This window comes from Dryobates pubescens, chromosome 17, assembly GCF_014839835.1.
Source record: "Dryobates pubescens isolate bDryPub1 chromosome 17, bDryPub1.pri, whole genome shotgun sequence".
In the NCBI taxonomy this organism is placed as follows: domain Eukaryota; kingdom Metazoa; phylum Chordata; class Aves; order Piciformes; family Picidae; genus Dryobates; species Dryobates pubescens.
In genome coordinates this window covers 19,617,248-19,644,212 of record NC_071628.1, presented here as the reverse complement: position 1 = coordinate 19,644,212, position 26,965 = coordinate 19,617,248, and the positions used below count along the sequence as shown (strand labels likewise).

The 26,965-nt window shown below is 40.2% G+C and overlaps 1 protein-coding gene across 1 annotated transcript; it reads right to left on the bottom strand.

Moving 5' to 3' along the window:
* Nucleotides 1-2,078: 2,078 nt before the first annotated feature.
* IREB2 (iron responsive element binding protein 2) lies at nucleotides 2,079-26,354 on the bottom strand. Its single transcript, XM_009896083.2, has 22 exons — nucleotides 26,250-26,354; nucleotides 24,833-24,922; nucleotides 21,772-21,937; nucleotides 20,456-20,593; nucleotides 17,569-17,790; nucleotides 15,917-15,986; nucleotides 14,591-14,774; nucleotides 13,957-14,096; nucleotides 13,009-13,180; nucleotides 11,748-11,848; nucleotides 11,169-11,285; nucleotides 9,865-10,024; nucleotides 8,913-9,048; nucleotides 8,153-8,237; nucleotides 7,526-7,682; nucleotides 7,116-7,240; nucleotides 6,731-6,835; nucleotides 6,318-6,460; nucleotides 5,135-5,282; nucleotides 4,924-5,046; nucleotides 4,088-4,273; nucleotides 2,079-3,493 (listed from the first exon to the last, which is right to left on the bottom strand). The coding sequence occupies exons 1-22, from the start codon at nucleotides 26,266-26,268 to the stop codon at nucleotides 3,383-3,385; spliced, it is 2,898 nt and encodes a 965-aa protein (XP_009894385.2). The 5' UTR covers nucleotides 26,269-26,354; the 3' UTR covers nucleotides 2,079-3,382.
* Nucleotides 26,355-26,965: the final 611 nt, after the last annotated feature.

Here is a 26,965-nt window from a genome sequence, read left to right as displayed (position 1 = left end):
AGACATTTTCCTAAAGAAAAAAAAAATACAGGCTTATCAAAAAGCACTTCATATAGTTAGAACACCCAGATTCGTACCTGGAGCTCAGCTAACACAAAAACCTTTGGAAGCCTATACATCAAACACTTCTAATGAGAAAGTTAAACATGCTCAGTTATACTCTTGTCCTTACTCACCCCACCCTTTCATACACACCAGTACCATTTTGAGTGTATTTCGTATTACCTATGCAAAACAGATAGTACCATTCAAAAACCATGATACAATTTTCTTTATTAAAAATAATTTACAGCATTGGTAACATTTTATGCACAATTGTCATCAATTGAACTTCAAGTATATCTATATCTATACAATACTTAGTGAACTTAAAACTTACACTGTTCTGTTGGCTTTAAACAGCAGACATGGATGTGCAGTTGCTTAAATATGATTAATATACATAGTTTCATGTCCTTATACTTAAGTGTAAAATGTATAAACATCAACACTATCCCAAAGCTCTGTAGTTTGGGAGGAGGAGGGTGCAAGGAGAGAAAACATTCAGAAAAATTGGAACATATTTTTCCCTCAAATTGAAGTGGAGAGGGAGGTACAGGTTAAATAAATCTAACACTGAGTAACTTCTTCAGAAAGGTCCATTTCCTCCAATGCTTTAAGATACTGTAAGGAGGTCTAACTGAGCAATGTTGTGTATGATCACAGCAATCCTCTGGCCATACTGTATCCTGCCACTGCCATAAAGCAGATGTTACTTTTGCCCCCACTAAAGCTCAAAGTCTCCTAGGAGTGTCCAAAGTTACACATCTTCCTTAGCTTCTGGGCTATGGACTTGGACTTTATGACATCCACTGCAGCATGAGGGAGGGGACAGGCACATGACTAGATGACCTTTGAAGGTCCCTTCCAACCCAGACCATTCTATGATTCTATGAAGCAAGAGCAGGGTAGGTAAGCAGTGCTGCTCCTCACAGCACCCACTGTGCTGCAGGCACACAGATGTTCAGGGTCTGCATTGCTTGCAGGAACGCTGCTGACTTCTGCATATTTCAGGCTGGACTCACTGCAGCAGCAGCCTACAGCCAAAGCACAGCTCCAACACTCTCTTTCATGGCTTTGAAGAAATCAGACTGCATCAGAACTGAAGTAGCTGCTATGGTAATGAAACCCATTTTTGTCTCACAAGAGATGACCAGCTTTACCAGTGACAACCTGCAGGTAAGTCACATCTCTTGAAATTGCACTTCACACTACTGGTTGGTTTGCCTTGACATGACTTAGGTCACTATCTCCTGAAGCAACGAGTATTAGCACAAGAGGGAGTGGGAGGCTGTGTTCTGTCCAACCATCAGCAGTTACACAAGTTATAAATAGGCTGTGAGCTGTGGGTTTATCATCTGTACAAGGCATCATTATGTGCCAGCACTAAGTTCATATTTGCGCTCCAATAATGAACATTCATTTTCTTGAATTAAAATCAAGAAATAACTGAGCTGGGGGTAAAAATAGACACTATTATACAAGTAGTAAGATCTACTCAACAACTCTGAATGAAGTTAGCAAAGGTGTACCACAGAACAGACACTCATTCAGCATTCAGCTGAGTATTCAAAACTGCTTTCATTTCTCACCCCTAGCAGCAGCAGGAGTCACCAGAGTGGTTTTTATCTTAAGAAGCAAACCACAGCAAAACCAGTGAAATATGAAAAAAGATTATACAGAATTTCAAACTTTAGGAAGCTTTGTCCAATAACATTTAAAAGATTTATCAAACTCACACCAAAATTTGATGAAAATAAAAATATACTGCAATGACATGATTATGTCAGCTTTTTGGGTTTTTTTGAAGGAATGTCAGAAACACTATTTAAAGATTAGAATAGTAGTATCTTTTTGTTTGCAAGTCAACCAGCTTAGTGCCTGGTTATAAACTGAAAGCACATCTATAAAAGCTAATATAGTCCTCTTGGAAATTTTGATATTTAAGATAATGGTTATCAAGGGGGGGGAAAAAAAAAGTTAAAAAAATCTTCATGCAAAATCCTGGCCATTTATTTCTCCAAAAGAAACCTATCTCCACATAAACCTTAAATGGCGTCATCAAGCTTTTCAAGATAGAGGAGCACGGAAACAGCATCTCAAAGACTCACTTGCAGAGGTTAGCAGCTGTCACTGAGTAGTTAAGTGGTAAAACCAACACTTCTGCAGAAACTGCCTCTTCGTTCAAGGTTCAATACAGACCAGGGCTGTTACCATCACTGCACTGACATATGTACAGAAGCTGAAATGGTGCAAGAGCCAGGTTTATTCAGTACCCAGGGATCTTCAGCAGGGGAAGGTGATGCTTGTTTGGAAGAGCTGTGAACTAACAGCACAGCAGACAGCATTAAAAGGCAGTAAGGCCACCTCAGATACCTAACATCTGACAAGTGGGTATAACTTATTAGCCATAGGTCACATTTAAAGCAAAGAAATTCAAACAATCCTAGTATATAAATATTTTTACAGATTTTTAAATGTTACAATACTAAGGAGAGGTACTTGGTCTAATGATATTGCAGACAGCACAGTAAAAACTGATGTTGTGACATACTGCTTCCTTGGAAGCAGGTATGACAAACTTCAACTGAAGGACACTCCAGCTTGCCAAATTAGGTGCTACCCTTAAAGTGCATGAACGATAAGGGTGAGCGTCGTTTTGAAACACAGACATGTTTCCCACGCTTCTAAGCACACTATTTCATAGAGTGAGTGGTTTTAAATCTGGATCCAGATGAACTATTATCCCATAATAATGGTAAGAAAGTCGTGATCTGTGATACAGGATGCCATGGGCCTTATGTGGACTGCTTTTTCTCCTGGTCATAATCTAGAGAGCAAGACACTTGTAACTGAGTATCTGTTTTAAGATCTGGATGCATATAAAAAGACAGAAAAAAAATAGCTTGGCCTTTAAAATTCCATACCATCTGCTACCCTTAAACCAACAAACAGTAGTACACAGACTGACAGGTGCAAAAACTGAGTGAAAACAACTGCAGAAAATCTTCTTACATAATAATCTTCAGCACAATCAGTTTCAGATTTCGCATAGTTTATTTACAAAATGGTCTGATAAACATCCCCTCCATACTTACAGCTCTCTGCCACAATACACGTGTTGATTTTAGCAATGTTTAATAGCACCATTAGAGTATTATTTAAAATCAGGAAGGAAGGATCTTGTTGCAGTTACAATAATTCACAATCTTTTACATCCATGGACGAAGTAACTTTGAGCACACTAGGACTGTTTGCAGTTCCACAGTACAGATTCCTGGGTTCACACAAGGCATTTTCAGAATGACCAGTTAATGCAGGGTACCCATAGAGTCAGTAGCTACTATAAGAATCTCCGAGCCACAAAGTTTAGACTTCCACCATATTTGAATAATGTTATCTCCACATCGTTTTCAAACAAGGCAATCACGCTGAATACTTTTCCAGTGCTTGTCTTCAAAATAAAAGCAAAAAAGAGAAAATTAAGACTTTTGCTTTCACTCCCCCTTGATCATTCTCAGTTAACACTCTAACTCCAAACTGTGTTGAAGATGATCAAATTCAACTTACTTATCTGCCACTGCAGATCTGAGGCACTCCTGGGAACAGAATGAGGGCTTATTTTACTGCACAGTTTAGATGCAGCTGGGAGCATGCTACATACCCAGGGATAAAGAAAAAGTAATTTCCCTGAGACATCACAAGAAGTGTTATTATGAGCATGCACTAATTGGAAAGCTGAAGGCTCTCTCAAAAAGAGTGACACTTTTGACTTTAAAAGTGCCTGAGAGAAAATTCAAGTTGACTCTAACAGTGCACATAAGGGGGAAAACAATATCAAAAAGAAAATAAAGAATTTCAGATTGCATAAAAAGTTGTCTAGAAAGAACACATTTGTATGTACTTGGAGAAACTTCAACAGCCATGACAAACAAGAAAATTAAGGTCTGCTTTTTCCTGCTTCCCATTAGCAAGATCAACCTTTATTTCTGTGCTTTCATTTGTCAGTACATTCAACAGAGAAATGAAAAAAATATTGCAAAGATACCTTAATATCCAAAGTCATTCCTGGCATCAGGTCTGGAGGGAACGATATAGAAAACTGCTCTCTGCCAGTGAGACCCAAAGTACTTGGATTTTCCCCAGGAAGAAACTGAAGTGGAGCTATGCCAATTCCAACCAATTGACTTTTATGAACCTTTTCATAGCTTTCTGCTAGGACAGCTTTAACACCCTGCAAAAATACAAGTGATGCTGTATTTCAGTATAGAGGTCAGAGTGAAATGCAGAAGAACGCTTCAAATAGAGGTTATGTCCAAAATCTTGGAAATCAAACTAAAGAGTAAAGGCAATGCTTTGTATGAGTCTTGTAAAACAGGTAACATCTTTGAGCTTTACAGCTAGATGAAAGCAAGTAAGCCTGAGCAGGCCCATAAAGCATAAAATTGAGCTTTAACCAGTGACCATGGTGTAGTTAGCAGGTAGAAATGCTCACACCAAATACAGTTGCTTCCATTACTCCACATGAGTGAATGACTGACCCATACATTCTGACTAAGTGCAAACTAGCTTTCAATGGCTAGATACTCATGTCCCTCAGAGACCTGAAAGAGATCAGCACTAAATGTCAAATTTGTCTCAAAGTCTGGAGTCTAAGATGGTAAATTACATAATTAGGGAATTCATATTTATACTGACTAACGATTCTCTTCTAGGAAGATTCCAGCAAAAAAATTACTGAGAAGTCTTTAGAAATAAACCATGGTACCATATTCAAGACAGAAGAAAGTTTCTAAACACATTCATGCCCAAAACAATGTGATTTTAGGTACCTCCAGAAAACTTCAATTGGGCACACCCCAAAAACAAGCAAACCAGCAGTACCAGTAAATAAGGCCCTTTTGCAGTCCAGTCTCTTGAGCCACCCAGTCCATACTTCTTTCCTGCTAGAATAATGACAGGGATGCCTTCTTTCTGGTACAACTCTGCTGCTTCAAACACATCTAGCTGTGGAATAACGAAGTGAAACAGTCTGAGTGAGGTTTAAATCTACAGCAACATTTCAGAGTAGCTATGCAAGCAAATATATTTTTACCGTTTGTCCTGATGGAAAGTGAATTGTTTTAGGAGCTGGCTTTCCTATGAATTTATTCAGAAGCTTGATATTTGCAAAGGTACCTCTTGTCATCACAGCATCATTACCTCTTCGAGCTCCGTAAGAGTTGAATTCACGAGGTGTGAGTCTAGAATAAAAGAAACATTTAAGAGGGATACCTGGTTTAAAACTATAAAATTATTTTTATAATGACAACAGCTTTTAAGTTTTCAGTGTAAGATGTAAAGAACTACTTATCCAACACAGATAACCATTATACATCGTGACCACAATGTCTAAACCACTGCTAGATTATTCATGAAGAAAGACTTCCTGTGACCTCACTATCAAGTGCTACGAGCAGTATGGTACTTAAAAAATTACAGGGAGACTTTTGTAGGAAACAAACCTGTTTACTAATCCTTTTGCCTCTATCAGCATATTTATTAGGCTTTCTATCAAAATAACACCTTTGCTCATAAACCAAATGACCATCCTGGGATCAAAGGACCATAAATTCTTTTTCCCTCCTAACAATACTCATTCAAACTGAAGTCAATTGTTATGAAAATGAGTTCACAGCAGAGGCTATTCTTCTGCCATGCCTTGCTGATACGGTAACAATAGTAATACAGCACAACAATGTCATTTCCAAAACACCTACAAGAGATGTGGCATTGAACAGCCCAGCATTGTGTTGTGTTCTGTGACTGCTCAGAATGTCAGAAGTCAAAGGCCCCCACAGTAGTAGGAGAGTAGTAGCAGTAGAGCTGCAGGATGCTCACTGTTGCAAAGGTATGTTACAGCACCTAGCACACCCATTTGTAAAACTGGCCCTTATTTTTTAAGCTGTTTGTTTCCAGAGCTCCCAAGCTCTTCAGTGCACCTGCCTGAACCTGAGGCCAGTGACAGTACAGTGACTAACCTCACATGAACAGATCAGACATGAGGTATTTAAGACTGTATCTCAGCTGTTGTAACCTTAGAGACTGCAACATAGATTACTGGGACTGCAAGACAAGTTCTTACTTATAAACCCTAGCAGCAGTTACTACCTACCACCTATCATCTCCACTTCATGCAGACAGGCATTTATAAAGAAAGCATCAGCACTGATCAATGATTTGGCAGGTGAAGCAGCACTCTGACACAATTACAGCTATCGACCATGAGAAGTCCTTACCCTTTGCTGGTCAGATACTTAGCAGCAGCACTACTCCTTGCAATGCTCCCAGCAGGGGATATGTGATCTGTAGTTACAGAATCGCCCAAATAGAGCAGGACATGGGCATTTTGAATCTGCTGTGGTGCAACTGCTTCTTTGGCCTATAAGGGAAGGGGCAGGCAGGGAACAACAACAAAAAGAAATATAGCTTTCTTCCTACATTCTTAGAAACATAAAACATATCTGCAGTATGTGAAGACACACTGATGTACAGGCTCCACTCATTCCACAGGTAACTAACAGAATTTGAAAGACTGAGAAGTATTTTTCATAATCACATGTGTTACTTGAACATCAAAGCTCTACTGGATTAGCCATTCCTTTACTTAAAGGTAATGCATATCATCTAGTGGATGGACCCACATACTTACAAGTTTATCAAAAAAGGAAGGACATCTGATATAAGTAGATTTTAAATCCCAGGGAAATAAAGTTGACTCAGGTGCTTCCAGTAAATTCCATCGTTTGTTTCCTTTCTACACAACAGAAAATTAACCAGAAAGGACAATGATTTTAGAATGTAGAAAGATTATAAACCAAATTCTAAGACTTAATGGTGATTTTCCTTTTATTTTCTATTATGTACTACAAGTGATCTTGCTGGCTATTGCTTAAAAGTCAATTTAATACAGGCTAAGTCCTCCTATACAGTAATGGAAGTAACTGACAAACCTATTATATATCCCACTAGAAGATATTATAAAGCTACAATAAAATGCAATCTTGAAATTATGTAGAGCAAAAGTTTATTCTCACCTCCATTTTTTCCTTCAATTCCTTAAACATAGATGATATCACACACCCTTCCTCCACTTCATGGAGTTCACTTCGAGTGGGCCAAATATCTCGCAGGTAAATACTTTTGCCATCAAAGCCAGTGCCTGAGTAAGATTTTAAAGAGAACAGTAATTTTGAAGGATGAAATATTACACTTCATGTACTTGTGTTAGAAGATAAATATTTGTATGTTCAGATCTCCAGAGACGGTATCAATATGCAAAGAATTGAATCAGTTAAAGGGCTGCTCTGCTTTAACTGTGAGCAACCCCAAATATGGCTGAACTTTTTCTACAAATGCACTGTTTCTGGATGCTGAAATGTATGTGAACAAACCACTTCTACATGTGCATTAGATGCAGAAATAGAAGATGTAAGGAAGCACTTACCCAAAGGCTCTGTCTCAAAGTCTATTCTAACAGTGCCAGCAATGGCATAAGCCACCACTAGTGGTGGAGAAGCAAGGTAGTTGGCGCGAACACAGTCACAGAGACGTCCTTCAAAGTTCTTTGTTCCAGACAACACTCCACAGGCAATTATATCACCCTGAAAGGCAGACCCATACGTATTTTACTAGCGCTTTGTGCTACTTCATCAGCTCGTGCTATTTTTTGTTGACTGAATCAGATGCATTCTACTTCAAATATTTATCCTAATGCTTAAATCCCTTCCTCCTTTCTCACTCCTGACCCTGGGACATGTTCTCCAGTCACTTCAGTGAACTCTTGTTTCTTGTATTTTTGTTCTGCAGCTGTTGCAACATTGGTTCTTCACTCAAGCACACAGTTCTTTAAAACACAAAATCTATACATTGCATCCTCCAGAAAGATTTAATCCCACGCATTCATCTTGCTGTATCTCTATGCTACAAATACCATTACCCTGATTTCACATAGCAATGAATGACCATAGCCTGCCTGACCACAGTCTTCCACATGCAAAAATATCACACAAAGTCCAAAGCAACAATGAAGTGAGAACTGTATTTCTGTGTTCAACAAGCCTTCGAGCTTTACCTGCTTTATTGCATTCCTGATGGCTTCTGGCAAGGGGGCAGTGTTTCCAACGCAGGTTGAACACCCATAGCCAACAACTCCAAACCTACATTGGGGAAAACAACCCACCAAGGAACACACTAAGTGATTACATGCAATTTTTTAGCAAACCAACTTCTTCTATTAGCCATCACTGAAAATGGTTTTTTCTCTCCTTTGAGAACCAGATTTTGTAGAAAGCAGACAACAGATAGTACATTTTGCTGAGGCAACCAGGAAGATACAAGGTAGTATGTTTGTAACTGATTAAAATAAATCAAAATACCCCAGGATTTTACCATAGATAATGACAGAGCAAAGATAGTAACATTTCTCAGAGAGTACAGCTGGGCATTTACAAAATAAGTTATTGCTACAGAGCAACCAAAACCATCTCAAACAAACCACACAACAGCAGCAAAAGACTCTCCTGAGAAATTCACATCCAGTGTCCTCTTTTAAAATGTATCAACAAATACATCTTTTTCTTTAAGACACAAGTTAAGTGCATTGTTACTGAAAAAAAGTGAGCTCAGATGAGCTAGAGATCTACACACTGGAAATTTTAAGGTGGGAATTAAACAGAGTAAACTAACTTTAAGTCAACAAGTAGTTAAAATGACAATCTAGTAAGTTAAGAATTAGCCAACCAAAATGAACTGCAACCCTATTTACCAACCTGCATAAAAGCCTTGTGTACTATTTTCCTAAGATGAGAAATGAAGGGGTCACCACAACTCACCCAAGCTTGCTGAGGTATGGCAATACTCCACTGGAACTGAGGTAATGTGTAACCATTCCACTGCCTGGTGATAAACTTGTTCTTATATAGGACTTAACCACTAGGCCAGCTTCAACAGCTTTTTTGGCCAGAAGTCCTATAAAAAAAGAAAACAAGAGACAACTTATGTTTTGCATGTCCCTTAAGAGAACATCTATATGATGCTACCTTAATTAAGCATAAAAACCCCAGAGCATAAATAGACCTTTAGTTTCTCAAATTATTATTCAAGCAAGTAGTTTTTGTGACATTTAACTCGTAACAGTACCATTCAGGCTTTTTGCTCCCCTTCCTATAACACAGATAGCCATTCTTCTTTTCTATAAGAACGGTATCTTTCTCATGTTCTAGCTGACAGTGTAAATACATTTACTCTCTTCTAATAAAGGCCATGCAAAGATAAGCTTGCCTTGGCCACAGATGACCTCAAAAGAAGAAAGCAATGTCTGACAGAGGATTAGCTCCTCTTAAGTTGCACGCACCTTGTGAAGGTAGGGCACACAGGAACTAAAGCACAGAACACCCAGTCAGCAGTATGGATTTTCCTTCCAGACTGCAGCTAAGTATAGCTCAAGTGACCATCGTGCAGAATGGAGGGAAAGCTAAAGCACACACCCTGCATCACTATGTGCATCCATCTGAACAGAGCCCTGAACTGGTTACCTGTTGAAATACTAGCAAATGTAAATAATTGGTAATTACTATCATTAGTATTGCTTTAGAACACAAATTCTGAGATTAGATTACTGAAAAATCACTTTCATTATATAACCTCCAGAATATTCAAGTTCTGGACTAAAAATTTACAGTTTCAAAGCCTAGGTCAAGTTACTAGAGAGCTACAAACTGAAGGTAAAGGGTGTGTAAATATGGGAGCACCATCAAGACTCGGGTGTCACGAGTCAGACCATACCTGCAGCAAGCATGACGGACGGGTTACAATTGTTTGTGCAGCTGATTACTGCAGCAATGACGACACACCCATGAGACAGCTTGTATTCATTTCCTTCATACTGAACAGGTACAAAGTCATTCTGTTTCTCAGCTGCAATCTGAAACCCTTTAACTCCAAACTATATAACAAAAACACACATTAACAGTTACTTTAGTACAGAAGGTATGACATTACAGCAAGACCAAGTGAACCCTCACTCTAAAATACTCAGCTGTCCCATTAGGAAACCTGAAACAGATTTTAAGAGCAGCTCTCACTTCATGCCTCTCTTCATCTATACAGTGGTCTCATCCTTCTTTGTTCCTAGTTGTTCACCATTGTTGCAAAGTTAAAACAATTGCCAGTCAAAGTACAGTTGATCCCACTCTCATTTCCTGCTATACATGAAAATCTTCACAGTACACATCTATTTTTCTACACAATAATTGTTTCTGAATTAGAAGCATTTCTAAGACTTTAACAAGAAGAGGATGGCAGCTAAAACCAGACTGGGTCACTTGATATTTCACACTCTCCAGCTCTTAAGTACTCGGTCACCCCTAAAGCTGCCTTTCAACCTCAGGTACTCTGTGATAGAGATGAGTTATGACTTCTCCCTCCAGCACAACTGATCATTCTGTATTAGTCACCTCACTACAAGCCAGAAATGCTAAAACCAACGGAAATTATTTTTACAGAGTCTCCCAGTGTATGTGGTTGTAATACAGCTCCCAGTCTCCAACTTTCAGGGCAGATACTAAAGATGAAGATGTGTTCCCACATTAGTTATTTTCTTAGACACTTATGCACATTTCTAACCAAAACTGTCACCTTCAGAGTAAAAACATTTCTTCTGTGAAGTCAAATTAGGCTGCAAGCAAAAATAATTTACTAAGTTAAGAACTCAGAACATTGGTTATGTATAAATCTTGGAAGTCCCTCCGTGTCTCCATTAAGAGGCGAGTTTTCTTTTGTTATGGTAATTCTGGTCTGGAAATGAAGGAAAATACAGTCGATAACCTCTGTAAATGAGAAAATGTTCCCCAAACTTACGCTATTAAGTTTGTCCTCCCTGCAACCTAAACTGGGCAATCAATGATTTCTGGAAGTTCATGTTCCTGACAACACACCTATGACTGACCAGCTACTGTTCTCAGGACACCTGTCCAGCAAAACAGTGTCCTTGAATAAGCTGTTTACATAGGAATAAGGAGGAATCGTAACCATTGTTTTCATCTAGATTTTAGCAAGTACCTTTTGAAGAGTAGATCAGTTGTACTAACCTTTTCATTTAAGCAGGCTTGGAAGTCACTCTTCATGTTAGTAACAGCCACTCTATCTTGGGACCTCTTGGGGCCACTGACGTATGGAATTATGGAACTTAAATTAATTTGTACTACCTAAAAACGAACAAACAAAAGCAGAGGAACAGCAAGGCTTCTCAATCCCAGCCCAACATTACATCAAATACACTCAGGACAGACATGACCTCTTTTGTTTAAATCATCAGCATTCTGAGACATTAAAGCTGTGGGCTCCCACTTTCAAGACTGCCCACTCTAGGAGGCTGTTCATCTAATTCAATGCCATCCCTGACTTTCTATCTTCCCTGAGACTTACCCACTCTCTCAGGAGTGGCAGGAATTCAGTACCTATAAGCTGACAAACATTATTGTACTTCCTCTCTTTCCCCCTTCCACTCTGTATTCTGGAAACACATTCTGCTTCTCAAAAGTGTGAGTTAATAAATGCAAGGCTTATTAAAGCAATAAAAATTGAAACAGGAGACAGTTGTTAACTCAGCAGTGGTTATTTTTTTTTACAAGAATCAATCAGACAAGAACACGTCATTTAAAACATACCTGGGAATACTCAGGATCTCTGGAAGAACTCTCATAATTCCTAAATAACTTCACAGCTTTAAGATATGCTTCCATGACCTCAAGCTTGGCCTTGTCAAAACCTTAGGAAGACCATTTCAAAGACAAGAAAAGTCACATTAAAAATTAAGGCCAAAACACATAATTATCCTTTTTTTTTTTTGAGGCACACTACTTCCATACACAACACCCAGGAGCTCTTCAGAAGTAATGCAGAATTAAAATACTCGAGTTTTTTTATTTTAATAAACTTAAATTTCCTTCTTGTGTCAAGGAACAGAACAAGCTCTTAAAACCCTAGCAGCTGCAACTCTCATTGCATTCCCTTATTTGTTCATAGAGCTTTTCTCTATGAAGACTTACTTGTTTAACACAGATCATATAATTGGTTGGTAATAGGAAGAATTACTGCCTACTGTGACAAAATGTTCCATTTGCTATGCACTGACCAAACAAAATTTGCTTGCAATTCCCTTCAACACATTTAACTTGTATTTAAGTGACAGATTTCAATTTCAGAAAGGCTTACTATGCTCATGGTTTTGTGGGTTTTGGTTGGTTGATTTTGGGTTTCCTATTTCCCCTGTGGCTTTCTTCAAAATAAAAAAAACCCTCATTGTGGAAAAGAAAGAAAAAATATCACAAATGTGTTGTGATTTGTTTTGCAGTATCACTTATTTCTAGTAATCCTTTTAAAGTTTGATTTTGTGGGGAATGTGCAGACGCTAAGAAATGGAGAAGACTTCATTCCTTACATTTTCCAAAAGCACGAATTTCTTAGTATTTTCTTTAACAGTTGACATATGCTTTCAAAAACAAGGACTCCAAATGTTGAAAAACAAGTTATTAGTATATCCAGTATTAGACAAACCAGCCAAACTGGACACAAACCTCACATGTAAGTCAGCTATCCACACATCAGTATTGGGCAGACAACAACTACAGGCTCACTTGGTACATGGAACACATGGAGACAAAAAAGGCCACAAGAAAACCCATGCCAATAAAGCAGGCAAGCAACCTGTACCTATATGCTACATACCACATACCCCCTGAAAACAGGCAGCAGTAAATACAATTAGTGATACAATTTTTGTGGTAAGGGGTACAGCAGAATTTTAGACATTAAATGCATTATCAGAACTCTGCAGGAAGTTGTTAAGAATGACAAAGTTTTAAGCAAGAAGCTCACATGTACCTAAACCACTATGACAACGAATCGCTGTTTTAATATCATCTTTACCTGTATGCTTTAAGTGCTTCAGCGTCACATTATCAACAGGGAAAAAGCTCAGAATAGCACCATATTCAGGACACATATTTGCTATTGTGGTTCGGTCTGCTACAGACAGCTGGGAAACTCCAGTCCCAAAAAACTCCACAAATTTTCCAGCAACATCAGCTTGCCTAAGTTGCTGTTAAAAAGAAGACGACATTTGTAACGTGAAGAAGTACAGCACAAGCAATGTTTGTTTCCACAATGCACAATAAGCAAGCCATGAACACTTGAAATGAAAAGCCGAACCCCTAATGCTGACATCTGCAAAACTCCCAAGCTCCATCAACAACTGGATTCTAAAAATCTGCACTGCAAGTTGACAGAGTAAACCACACCTCCACCTGCAGCTGAGTTCTTTGGCTTTCCTAATCAAGAACAGAGAGATGCTTCTTAAGGCACACACCAGAAAGAGTAAGTTATTTTCAAAGCAATCACAGCCCTTCAGTGCTCTGATGGTCGCTTCACCTACTGCAGCAGCGACAGCTTGTACCACCCTGGCAAAACCCTGTCTGCAGAAAATACATTTCTGAGTACTACCATCTTACAGCCATTGACAGTCCTTGTGTCTTACAAGAGAGGCAAAGACTTAAAGAAGGTATCCAGAAAAAGTTCCTGAGGTAGAGATGTAGACTACATGGTGTCAGCAGGAGAAAGACAAGAAAAAAGCCTTCTCCTGCCCTGAACTCTATTTTTCAGTGACAGAGGGCCTGTAAATAAACCACTCTATTGGGAAAAAACACCAAACACACTACTTTGGAGGACTATTAAAAAACAATAGTTAGGGATTACTTGTACCTTTCTGCACTGCCATAATTAAAGGAATACCAATAATGCTCCCAGAGTTTAATTCCATTCTCAAACCCCGCATGTAGGGCTCCTGTGCTTTTCTTTGCAGAGGCATCAAACTCTTACCTTTGTGATGCTTAGAACAACATCTATGGATGTAGCAAGGGAGCTGGCTGTGCCTGTCAGTTCACACCCAACAACCTCAGGCAAAGTGAGAGTAACTGGCATCCCTAGCATCACCGCTTCTGTTTCAATCCCCCCAACACCTGGAAGGAGAATGAAATTGCCTGTTATCAGTTTAGGTCATCTACAATAAATATTTTGATGTCCTAAAAACTAGTGAAACATTTCCTGTTAAAGGCTGCCATAAGAAATGAAGACGTTCTCTTAAATAGTTGCACAAGAAAAATAAAATCAAGCAAGAATGCTGCTGAAGTTATCAACTTCAGTCAACCAGAAAATAATTTTCTATCTAAAATTAGCTTTCCAACAGAAAAGAAACTTTTTTTACATATTTTACACTGCATGTACCAAAAAGGACTTATTCGAATATCAATTGATTTTTGGCTATTTTCTTTTCAATTTCTCAAGGCAGTAAGTGTTAGTTGAGGTTACTTTTAGACAAAAATCATTCTGAAGATTAATTTGTGATAGGGTTTATTATGCTTGAGACAGAAGTGCCCAGTGGGAAGAAGAGACTTCTCAGTAGGGCTTGAGCATGCTTTTCAAAGTGCTAGCAAGTTATTCTCGGCATACTTACCCCAGCCCAAGATACCCAAGCCATTTACCATGGTTGTATGAGAATCTGTGCCAACCACACTATCTGGATATAGGATATCTTTAACTTCAAAAACAACTCTTGACAAATATTCCAAGTTAACTTGGTGTGCCATTCCAGTCTCTGGTGGAATTATGGATATATTCTTGAAAACCTTTGAACTCCACTGTCATTTTTCCAAAAGGAGAAAAAAAAAGGAGAGATGCATTTTTTTCAAAGTGTAATCCATTCTAACTAAAAAGGCAAAACTAACATGCAATAAACCAGTACCTGCTATTTATAAAAGTGGCTTTTGCTTATTTGTCAGAGACAGGTGATCCCCTAGGATTTTGTACATTCTCAATCAACAAAACCATTCCATTCCTGCTGAAGGCCCAGTTAATAATTCACATTTACCTTTCAGAAGCAGAGCTACATGGATCTACCTTTCAGTTTGCACAACTGATTCCAAGCACAGCTAAGACTAGTATTTAGACCACAGATTCTAAGCACTACTATTTATAGCAGAATGAAGTTTAGGTTTTACACTCCTGGATGAGACTGAAGATGCAATGTAGAAAAGTATCTTGCTACGTGTGAACTCGGGATGATAGAATTGGAGAAGCTGACATGGAAACTTGTAACAAGACTCAGCTCAGCAGTTTCCCTCCTTAATAATGTAAAAGCTAATTTGCAATTTTCAGAAAGAAATCCCCTCATCTACCTATGAGAGAAGATTTTTAGCTCGCTGCACCAGATTCCTAAACCACCCTAAATCAGCAGATGAGAATCGAGTATCTTTGTTGGGGATCCCTGGCTAGTGACAACACAAGGCTTCCATTAAAAACAAGTTTACTAGTACTGCTGCTAGTTTGGGAGCTGCAATTTCTCAACTCTGACATCTTTCCAACACATCCAACTTCAGTAAGGTTTGTAAGAGAATTACGGATAAATGAACCTGTTATCCAGAAACTCACTGTGACCTCAGGCACCAAGCTCATTACAAAGACTAATGCTTTATAAATACTTACTTTGGCCACTACCTTCAAACTGGTGAACCACATCAGTGTAAACATTTTCAAGTTAGCATTACAAAAAAAATAACTTCCCTTTTAGTGACAGCTCAGATTCAAACCTCTGCCACTTAACAGTTTTTAGTTTCTAGTCACAAACCATGTTATCAGCAAATTTTCTGTTCCCATAAACAATTCAGATTGAGAGTAATTTCTGAATTATTACATTTATCATCCTAATCTGAACCCTGGTACGCAAATAGTACAAGCTCTTAAGATAGCCAAATACACGCAGCCCACAGGTGTACACGCATACCTTAAAAAACTGAAGCCTCTCTCTATTTCTGCCAAATTCCATCTCTTGATTTTTCAGTACTGTCTCAGGCCTAGGAAGACAGCAAGTTTAAAAGCACTGTCATAATTTATTTCCAATTAGAGAAGAACAAATTATTTTTGTTTGATGAAAGACACATTTCAGCCTGCAGCACAATCTGAAGGGGTTTATTGGAACCAAGGTAATTCTTTCCTCGCGGCAAGCTTTCTGTTAACAGTGAAAAAACCCTGGTTTGAGCTGTGCTGTGCTTGAGTACATTCATTTTAGGTATAGTATTTTTGAGGTAAGTGCTTTCAGCAAACAGTTGTTTTAAGAAATGTATTCCAAAAACATAATATAACACACAGACTTTTCTACTTTCATAAGTAGTGTTACCAGTTGCACACCTTTGCATTAAATAAACTCTTTAGGTACCAAGTGGAACATCAGGGCAATTGTAACTATCCCCCATTGCTGTATTTTTTGCCTCTATGCCACAGTTCTTTGTTCAAAAGGACTCATCAGTACAGTATTAGATAATGAACCATCTTTTCTTAGTAAGAGTATTTATCAAGATACTGATACTCATTATAAAGGAATAATCCACAATTTAAGAAGTATAGCCTCAGGTCTGGTAAGGCAGATAAGGGAACACACTTGCTTTGTACCAGGAAGGAAGGAGTCCTCACTTTTCTAGAGGTGCATTTTACATCCTGACCCTTCCCTGCAGTATCAAAAGGTTGGTGGCTGTTCTGCTCTTCAAGGCCCCCAAAGATACTCATCAGCTTAATAAATACTGCTGCTATTTTGCTGCCAGGAACACCAGTATAGCTGAAAACATCCCTAATTCTGCATTCTGACTCCTGTACGGAGCAGGAATATTTCTGTAGCTATAAAATGTCTGAAACAATTAGCATCACATCACCATGGGATAGAGGTTTGGCCAACTTTTAAACCCTACATCTGTCCAGTACAGGAAGGTAGGCATCTGAAGTCTATCCTCCAAAAGCCATGGCGGCTGAAAGAGGATGGTGACATGCAACTGCTCTAAGTGAAATGGTCCACAGTGACCTGCTATTAACACTGAAAATCTGGAAAAGGCAGAGAGATGAGGTTCCCCTGGGCCTTTGCATACAGGCAGGATATTCAATGAATTTCAACTCAGTGACAGATGGACTGTAAGATTCATTCCACAGAAGCTGGGGGATGATGAATAGGTTAGTTCTTAGCTCTTAGAAGCCAGAGAATTTTTGAAAAGTTCTCATAGAAACCCCAAGATTTCCTTTTAGAAGCAAATTAATGCTTCATTCATTTAGTTATTGAGCTTTAGTTTGTAACAGACTGAAGATTGCTCCCATGCTTTGGTGCCTTGTAAAGAAACAAAGGAAGTCTCAAAATTTAATTTAAAAATTAAAGCCATAAGTCACACAGTTGGCCATCTGCACTGTTTAGTAAAACCCTTCTTGTAAATAAGTAAGTAACTGTATTAATTCATTGCAGACTAATTCCAATCTGCTACACCAGACCTTACAGATGCTGAAACCTGTTCATGGCACACGTGAAAAACAGTACAGGAGGGTGTTTTGGGGAGCAGAGAAGTAAAATTACATCTCTATCAACTGTCACAGCCTTTACAGAAAAGGAAGCTCTCATACTCAGGCAGGGGCTGCAGGTGAAAGGGACAGAGGATGGGCGTGTTCTCGATCTGCGCTGGAAACTGCCCTGTGCCGCGACTTGCATCTCCCGTGCCACATGGCCCCTTGCAGCCCGTCTGGCCCCTGCAAGGCAGCTTCCGAGGCTGTGCCCTCAGTGGAGACAGCTTTGCCATCGGCTTCTGAGAATCACCACCTCCAGGATTTGGAGCATTCTGTATTGCACTGCAACAGCAAACACAATAATTTACACATCAGGAAGTTTGCTCTGGTTTTTTGGGGATTGTTTTGTTTCTACTTTTTTGTGGCTGTTGGGGTTTTTTGACCTTTTTTGGCTGTTGTGGGGGTTTTCGCAGTATGTTCAGATTATAAAATACAATCTCAAAAAAGTCACTTTACAACAGCTGTTACTAAGTAAACTACCAGTGAATGAGCTTAGTGACATAACATAGTGTGATGGTAAGTGAACAGAACTGCATTGTCTGAAAAATTCACACCAGATGAACAACTCCTTGAATTTGCTCACAATAATCCAGGAATCTCTACAAACCATGCTGCAAAAAGGCCAAACTCAGGTTGTTAAACTTCAAAGGTGTGGGTAGAGCCCAGATTTACTGAACATGTTTCTTGTTTAAAGACACTGCTGTACGTGTTCCACTAAGTACATCCACAGAGGAATGATTACAGATGAAGCCATAGAATCCTACAGTAACTGTCAAGATTGGAAGAGACTTTTGAGATCAAATCCAAGTGCTCACTCAGAGTTTGCAATCCCACCATTACTGCTAAAGCAACCACTACACCATGGCCCTTGCACCACATCCACACTTCTTCAAATACCTCCAGGGATGGTGTCTCATAGCCTTGTGCAGAATAGCAGGCTGCAAACCATTTCTTCTTGGAGCACTCCCTTCCCTGCCTACCAGTTGAGGGGGCTGAGTGCCCAGGGAACAACTAGACTTGCTACTAAAGACTGACACAAAGAAGACCTCAGCCTTTGCCTCAGCCTTTGTCACTATGTTCCCTCTTGTGGCCATTAGGCTGGAGGTTCTTCTTTGCTCTTCTACAGTTCATGTATTTACAGATACATTTTTTTATTCCCTTTCACAAATTTAAGTTCAAGCTGGGATTTGGCCCTTCTAATTTTCTCCCTGTAGTTCCTGACCACATTTTTATAGTCCACGTGAATGGCCTGTCCCCTCTTTCAAAGGCAATGCGCTCTTGTTCCTGAGCTCCAGTGATGCAAGTCACCCTCCTCACCAGCCCATCTTCACAGATGTGGGTATGGCCTGCTCTTGTGCCTTCAAGATTTCAAGTTTCCACCCCTCCTCAAATTCTGTGCCTTGCAAGATGACCTCCCAAGAGATTGTCAGTCAATCTCCTGAACAGGCCAGAATGTGCCCTACAGAAGTCCAAGGTAGCCATTCTCCTAACCCCTCTCCTTAGTTCCCTGAGAAGTGAAAACTCTGTCTTTTCTTTCTCAAGAAAAGAAATTCAGCTTTACTACATGAGGCTTTTTACATAAAGTCTCAAAAGCTCAATGTCAGACACAATGATTCAGAAGACAAAAGTCAGTGGGTTGTTTTTTAAGTCCGTTACAGCACACACCCTCTATTTGTAGAGTCTTTGCATGAGAGCAAAGACAGCTTGCTGTGCAAAATGAATAACTTTTGGCTGCTTGGTATTTACCAAATCATGGATCCCTAACTAAAACCACTTCTTTCTTCTGCTTTAGTAATACAGAAAGATACTTGGTTATTGAATTGCAGCACGTTGCATGGCCTCAGATGATACCTTGCTTAAATCCCAACTTAGCCCACTAGCCTCTGATCAGCAGGAGATGGAAGCTCTGTAAGAGCAGCACAACCCATCCTACAGCAAAGGCTTTCTTATCATAGGCCAGCAGCTGCTGAGACCCTGTCAGCTTTCCAGAAGTGATAGAAACTGGATTTATCATCACAAAGCAGCATGTTGAGACCTTTTACTTGGTTGTTCTGATAATTTTAGGCTAGCCTAACTGCAATCCAATCAGCTGTGCCTCCAGAGGGGACACACTATACAACTGAAATAACACACATGCAACAATTGGTTTGAGCTTCTAACTCTTAACTCTTCCAATACTAACAGAACTGAAATACTGTATGTGTGCAGAAGGTCTACAAAGATGACTCATCCACTCATGCCCATTTGGCCACAGGCTTTTTCCCTATTAACTTTTAAAATTCACAAAGAGCTTGAACAGTTGACAATTCTGCATGTGTCTGAAAGGCTCCATGGTAGAGGGAAAAAAGTGAAGGAGATTTACTTATACTTTTGAAGTGTTTTACTTAAGCTTTATTTACTTAGTGTTCACAAACACTGAAAAAAATGTGAGTTTTTCCTCTTCTGCAGGATTGTTTCTAGCAAGGTGTTTTCAAAGCATTACTGCCTGCTAGAAAAAGAAAGCTATGCTGTTAAGTTTCCAGATTCAGTGCTCTTCCAGGCTCCTACAAATACACTTCTCTCTCTGCAAATACACGCAAGCTGTTTCTCTGGAGCTGTGACAAAGCAGTCAAGTCTCCAGAAGTTTTAGCAGTAACAACAAAGCAAAATACCCAATTCCTTCTGCTCCATTCTCTTCTGCAAATCATGACAGATCAAGTTAGTTCAGCAATCTCTTGCCCAGAATTTGGTTGTCAGTCAGCTTCACCCATAACCCCTCACATTCATGCTTGCTGTCCTTCAGGGGTGCTGTTCTATCCATTTGTATCCAGCTGACTTTTGGACAGCATCAGATACAATTTCAGGGACTCACACATGACAAATGATTTGATGGGACAGAATGAAGACCAGAGTGAATTCGTATTTCAGTATCGGACAAAAAACATCATCAAAAAACAAGATGCATTACCATTTGATGTAATCAATCTGCAGAGAATGGTCAACAATGAGATCAGTTGGGCAGGCAGGATTGACTTTCATAGGATCTCCTCCAGCATTTCTCACAGCTTCCCTCATAGCAGCAAAATCCACCATTGCTGGAATTCCACTAACACACAGAAAAACAAAGTAGTATAATAACATAAGACAGTAAGTCACTAAAGCATACCAGCTTTTTAACTGAAGTCTAGATCTGCTTAACTTCTACCTCAGAAAATAAAACCTTAGCATTCTGTTCTCTGAATTGTAGTAGAACATTAAACATTTTTACACATTCATGGAGTTGGTAATCATTCACAACGAGCAATAGCAAATTTCAGGATAACATACCAAAAGAACACGGGCAATTCTCTTCTTAGAGAATTACATTTCTCTCTTGTCTTCTGAAATGTGCCAGTAATTCACTACAAAACTAACTTTCAGATACATATTACCTTTATTACAGAATTTTGCTATGGGAGCAAGGCTCACGCTATCCATTAGAACACCCTAGCATGTCTTATTACTCTTCTTGCAGAGCCAGACATTTCTGAAGCTCACATCATTTCACAAAAATATTCTTATTGCTATCACACACAGATGTACACCTGAAGCACACAATTGAGAGGAAGATAATGTTTACATAACACAGTATTATATAAACCTTCCTCACTTTGCTTGCCAAGCAGAACTTGCCTCATTTTTATTATTAGCATCACAATTCCTTTAATTATCTCACTTCTTGATAAATATATAGCTAATGAGTCAGCAAAACAGCTAAAATTGAATACTTGCAGTTGCTGAGGGCCTGCCCTTTTAGCTATGCCATATTCAAATCACAAGAAGTTAATATCCTAAAAGACTTCTTTTTAAACACAGGTCCTCTTCACAGATTCAATGGGATTACATATACGCATAAGCGGTAAGTAAGGAGTAAGCAATAGTTAACCTTCAATTATTTCAAGCAAGAATTCTATATATTTCAATGAACCATCAGGCATCTGGCTACAGCCAAAATCTCATCACTTCCATTTGTGTTTTGGCTCTTACCCTGTGAAGTGTTTGTGTAGGCCAACAGCTTCAACCTTGCCAACCTCCACTAAAACCAGGGTACCCCTACAGAACAGCTCCTATCCCTGCATCACGAGAAATCTAACTGAATAGCAGCAGCAGTGCACAGGTTTCTAGTTCAGTATCAAAGGGCTGGGTGTTGTTTATTTCAGAGAAAAAATTGTACATACAGCTCAGTGCAGTTATCTCAGTGTTATGCACACATTATTTCAGTGGTTTTGGCATACACAAACTTACGTAAAGTCTTGAAGAACAACTCTGGCAGGACAGAAGGGCACTTCAACATTATTCTGTTTCGTTTTCCAGTCTAAGATGTTCATAGCATCTGTTTCTTTCACTAAGAAGCCATCGCAGTTACGGACACTGGATTCAAACAGCACTCGTATGGAATAAGGCAGAGTATCTAGGGTAGAGCAAAGTTAACACTTAGTGCAACACCTTCACCTAGCAGAGTTGGTTTTGTTGGGTTTTTTTTTGGTTTTACAAAGTTTTTACTAATTACAATCTCCTATTCCTAAAGAACTCCACTTTGCTAGGGACTGGAAGGACAAGAGCCTGCTTTTCCAGTTGCCTTTGGTGTTTATCTTCATGACAGTATGGAACAGTGAGTTGCATAATGTCTACATTGCAAAAAATGAGTTAACATATGGGATTGGAATGAAAGATACCAATGCTTTGACTGCACAGTGTTAAGACAGTGACATTTAAGAACATATGCTGTGCTGGCAGAAGAGATGCAAGGAATCTAGGGCTGGATAAAAAGCTGTAACAATTAAAATATTCAAAAATATTTTTAAACATAAATTCACCCTTTCATTACTTAAGATAACAAGCCAAAAGCATCCAGTGCTAGAATATTATCTTCTTTTTAATAAACAGCAATATGAAAACCAGAAACTGTTCTGCCATGTGCCCTGAAATGAAACACATTTCATAAAATACGGAGAAGAATGACATTTCACTAAATACAACTTTAGTTAAGTTTGTTTCTGATCCAGATTACAGTATTGACTAGAAGCAGCTTTCTGGCACAAGAGAAATAGGGAACTGGAAATAAGAATGAAAAAGTGGGAGAAGGAAAAAGCAGATGTCACTTTGCAACCAAAACAAAAGCAAAACACACACCCCTCCCCCCCGCAAAAAATAATCAAGATGCAGTCACATTTCTCCCCAAATCTCTTTATTTCCATCACATGCAAGGAAGCAAATGATTGAGAACAGTAAGAGATAGAAAAGAGTTAGTTGGAAGAAGTGAAACAAAAGTTAATTTGGCATTCTCAGCCTTGTCCACAAATGATTAGTGTATGACCTGCTGACCGTTCTCATTGTCTCAGATATTATACATTGAGCATCCAGCAACAGCCTTCTAAGGTGGTTATGAGGCTGATGTACTTGACACACAGGAGCAATTGGGAAACCCAAGTTTGCTCATCCAGAGAAGAAAAGCTACATGAGCTAACTGTAGTCATACACAACCTAATAGGAACTGCAGAAAAAGTGAGGCCTGATTTCAAGAGATACACAGCGAAAAGACAAAGAAAAGTTGCAGGAAGGGACACTGTGACTGGATACAGGGAAAAAGAAGTTCACAGGGAGGGTAGTTAACCAACAGTCAAGAGAGGTAGTCACCACTTGCATAGCTCAATGGAGAAAGTCCAGACTCTTGCTCAAATTAGAATTTACTTGATGAGCCTAAACCTCGGGATGCTCCTTCTGCCCCAGACCATTCCAAGCTCCTTCTAGCTACCATTTTCCCCACAACTGAATACCATTTTAAACACTAGAAAATCAATTCTCCCTAGAAAATCAAATAAATCAGTTAAATTTACAGTAGTCATCTGATCGATTTAAACAGCCACCTATTGTCAGATCAGTCAGAAGTCCCAAGGCAGAGAGTAGACAAGTAAAAGCCAAAATTAATATTGTAGCAGGAAATGCAACAGGCAATTCCAGGTGCTGGCTTTGCTATCAGTGCTGTCCCATACCATGCCTACGTTTTCTTTAGTATCTTGCTAAAATGGAGTTGGCGTGAGGCTTCCAACTTCTGCACTGAAGTTTCTATTGGAAGACAAAGACACTCAATCTTACCTAGTCTATTAAAACTCCTACAAGTATCTTCAAGAATATCTGCTGCTCCAAGCTTTATGGCACACCTTAGAAGGCAGCAGCATCTTCTCTTTGCATTTCTATCCCTGACACCACGTGTTTCAAAAAAACACTGTAGAACTGACTGGATTTGTTACTATCCTACTACTACTTCTTCTTGGACAAAGCCACAAACAGCAGCATTTTGTCTCTTTCTTATGTGCTTATCTGAAAGATTAACTTCTTTATTACAAACAGCAGAAATGTTCAAGAGTACACAGCTGTTGTACAACAGTTTCAGCAGCCACTGTGCACTAGCTTCTCTCTCTTCCCTTCAAACAAGAGGAGAGTCGTCATTGCTGTTAAATATGGGTTTGAAGTGAAATATCCACTGTCAATTTTCAAGTTCAGAAATACATCACAAATTCTGTGAATACCTGAAAATAATCCAGGCTTTGCAAATAAAAAGAAAAAAAAACACCCTTTAACATGTACCTCAAGTAAGCATTTTACCAGTTTAACAAGAAAGTAAAGCGAAAGAATAATGAAAGTATATTTTGATTATTTGCTATAGTAAAGCTTATTCCATCTGACACTTATCTGTGGCTCTGTCCATCTGCATGTATTTCCCTCTTCCATCACAAGGCCACATGCTTTTCTTTCTAAAGGCACCCAAACACAGAGATGCCAAAAAAAAATATCTTTCTGGCACATACCACTTAGTGCTGTATTGCACACTAACAGTGTGCCCAGATTAAGTAACTGTATGAACACCACAAAGCCCCATCTTCCTGCAGCCACTGCAATAGAAATTATGGTCCAGTAAATACACTGAACTCACTACCTGAAGCTCCTGGTAAGAGGAAACTAAGACCCCAAGAAGCAGTACAAAATTGTAATAAAAACTGTATTGACTTTGAAGTACTACATTGGAGTTTTCATCCACTCCTTTTTTCCCAAAAAATGAATTATTCTGATTTAAGAGAGTATTGCTGGAAACTCCAGTAACACCTATACCTTCTTCTCTATTGAATAAAAGCTACATCAAGTATTAGCCCTGACACCAAACCCCTAAAGCAGTAACACACTAGAAAATCACAAGTTTTCAAATGCACCTATTCAGGATTACATCTCCTAACATCTTAGAGCAGTAAGCCATGCATGTTTATTACTGGCACCATCCTAATGGCAAACAATCCAAAAGCGTCATTACCATACTTGGCGCCTCCAAGTTTTGAGACATTGTAGAACTTCTTTTGAGGATAGTTTCCTAGTGTTTCAATTACAGGCTGGTAAGGGCTTCCTGAGGGGAAAAAAATAAATTAAAAGTTACAGACATAGAAGAAGGAAAGGTTTGAGCATGTATATGGGATCCACAAGGGCAGCTTTTTATTTCTAGGACTATAAGGATACCATAGTACGGAAAGGTTTCTAAATGGATTAAGACACCTAATGATGCAGATGTGCAACTACGATTAATTCTAGAAGTGTCTGTAATGTTAGGTACATACAGGTCAGGCAAGTAATTACACATAGTCACATGCCTGAATACACTTGACCTTTATTGTCTCAGTTTACCATCTACAAAGGAGTATAAATGCACCTCACCAACTCAGATAAGAGATACAGGTTTTATTACAGTAGAAAACATAAAGCACTAAGTGCCAGGCTAATGAGAAGCAAACAAAAGAGACATATAAACCACATAACAGTTATTAGGTGGAGAGAATGAACAGCTTAAGGAGAACAGAGGTTCACAAAAAGAATGTTTTAACTCAGTGACAGCAAATTAAAAGGGTAATACCAATGATACATTCCCTCAGGCCTAAAGAGCTTCATAAGGAAAGAATGCGAAACGGTGTTAGTTCTGGCATCATTGAGCTGCTCCCCTGAGCACAAACCCCAGACGCTGGATCTGCAGCAAAACACTCGGCCTTTGTTTGGTTTGATCCTACTACACTACAGTTACACATTCACTACAAAACAAATGCTACATCATCAACAGCCAACGAAAACTGCGTCATTTGAACATGGAGATCATTGCCATGTCCCTATAATTAAGCCAAGTACCGTTTAGGCCTTAGCCCTTAGCCCTTCGAGCAGACACTTTTCTGGGCATCACATCCCCTGCCCGCTACAGCGTCTGCGGCAGAAAGTAGGGAAAGAGGGGCAAAATGGTCGTAAAGAATAACGGGAGCCTCAACCGGTCAGGCTTCAGCCGGGGACAGCAGCCGTAGAGCGAACAGGCCTCGAAGCCGACCCCAGAGCTGCCGAGAACAAAGCTCCGCCGACAGCGGGGGCAACCTCCGCCGGGGGTGATAACGGGTCCGGGCGGGGGGAGGCCGGTGCTCCAAAGCAACCGGGAAAAGGGATGACACCCGCTCCCGCCCGCCGCACGCCCAGGACAACGTTTTTGCACAAAGGGCCTCGGGCAGCCATGCAATGGAGCTGGGAAAGAGGGAACAGCGGGGCAGGAGACGCGCACCACCAAGGGCCCCGCTTCTCTGCCGCCTGATGCGGCGAGAACGAGACGATAGCCCTAAGTCGCGGAGGTCCCGCCGGGTGGGGTAGCGACGGGCCTCTCACCCGGGGACAGCTCTGCGGGCAACAACAAACCCACTCCCACTCACCTGGCTTTACAGGGTCCATCGCCGGCGACCATATTAGCTCTGCTGGGAGGGGAACAGGGGGCTGGGGGAGCTGGCCCGGGCGGGGCCGTCCCAGCTCTCGCGATGTCGTGCCCAGCCCTCACGGAGGCGGGGCTCAGTCTCGCGAGAACCGAGGCCAAATCGACCCGACCCGCGGCGGAGTCGCGGAAGAAGGGCACAAGATCTCGCGAAGCTTTGTGGAAGGGCGGAAGCAGCCAACAGGAGAGGCCTTTTGCTCTCGCGATACTTGCGCGCCCGCGGTCGGAGCATAAGGCCCAGAGCTGCCCTCTAGGGAAGTGTTGCCTACCTAGGCCGTCTTCAGCCCCTATGCGAGCGTGGCCGCGGGCACCACCTACTGGCCGCTGACCCGAGTACGTGCGGGCCCACGTGACGTGACTGTGGTTCACATGGTGGGGCGGGGCTCGGTAGACTTCTTGCGAACTAACGGTGTTGTGGGTGGTGTCTGCTGACTGCCGGCTGCGTTGTATCCTGCCCGACTTGGTGCTGATGGGATGCTTGATGGGGCCGCAACTCCGAAGGTCAGACGCGCGGCACAGGGGCTTGTGGTACCTCATGCCAGTGGCCGAGGGATCTCCCAACAGCCGAAGCTCTGCAGGCTGGGTCCTGTGCCCTGGCACAAAACCCGTTCTATACTGCTTGGAACAGGCAGTAGCTGTGGTTGAAGGGCCTTTCTGAAG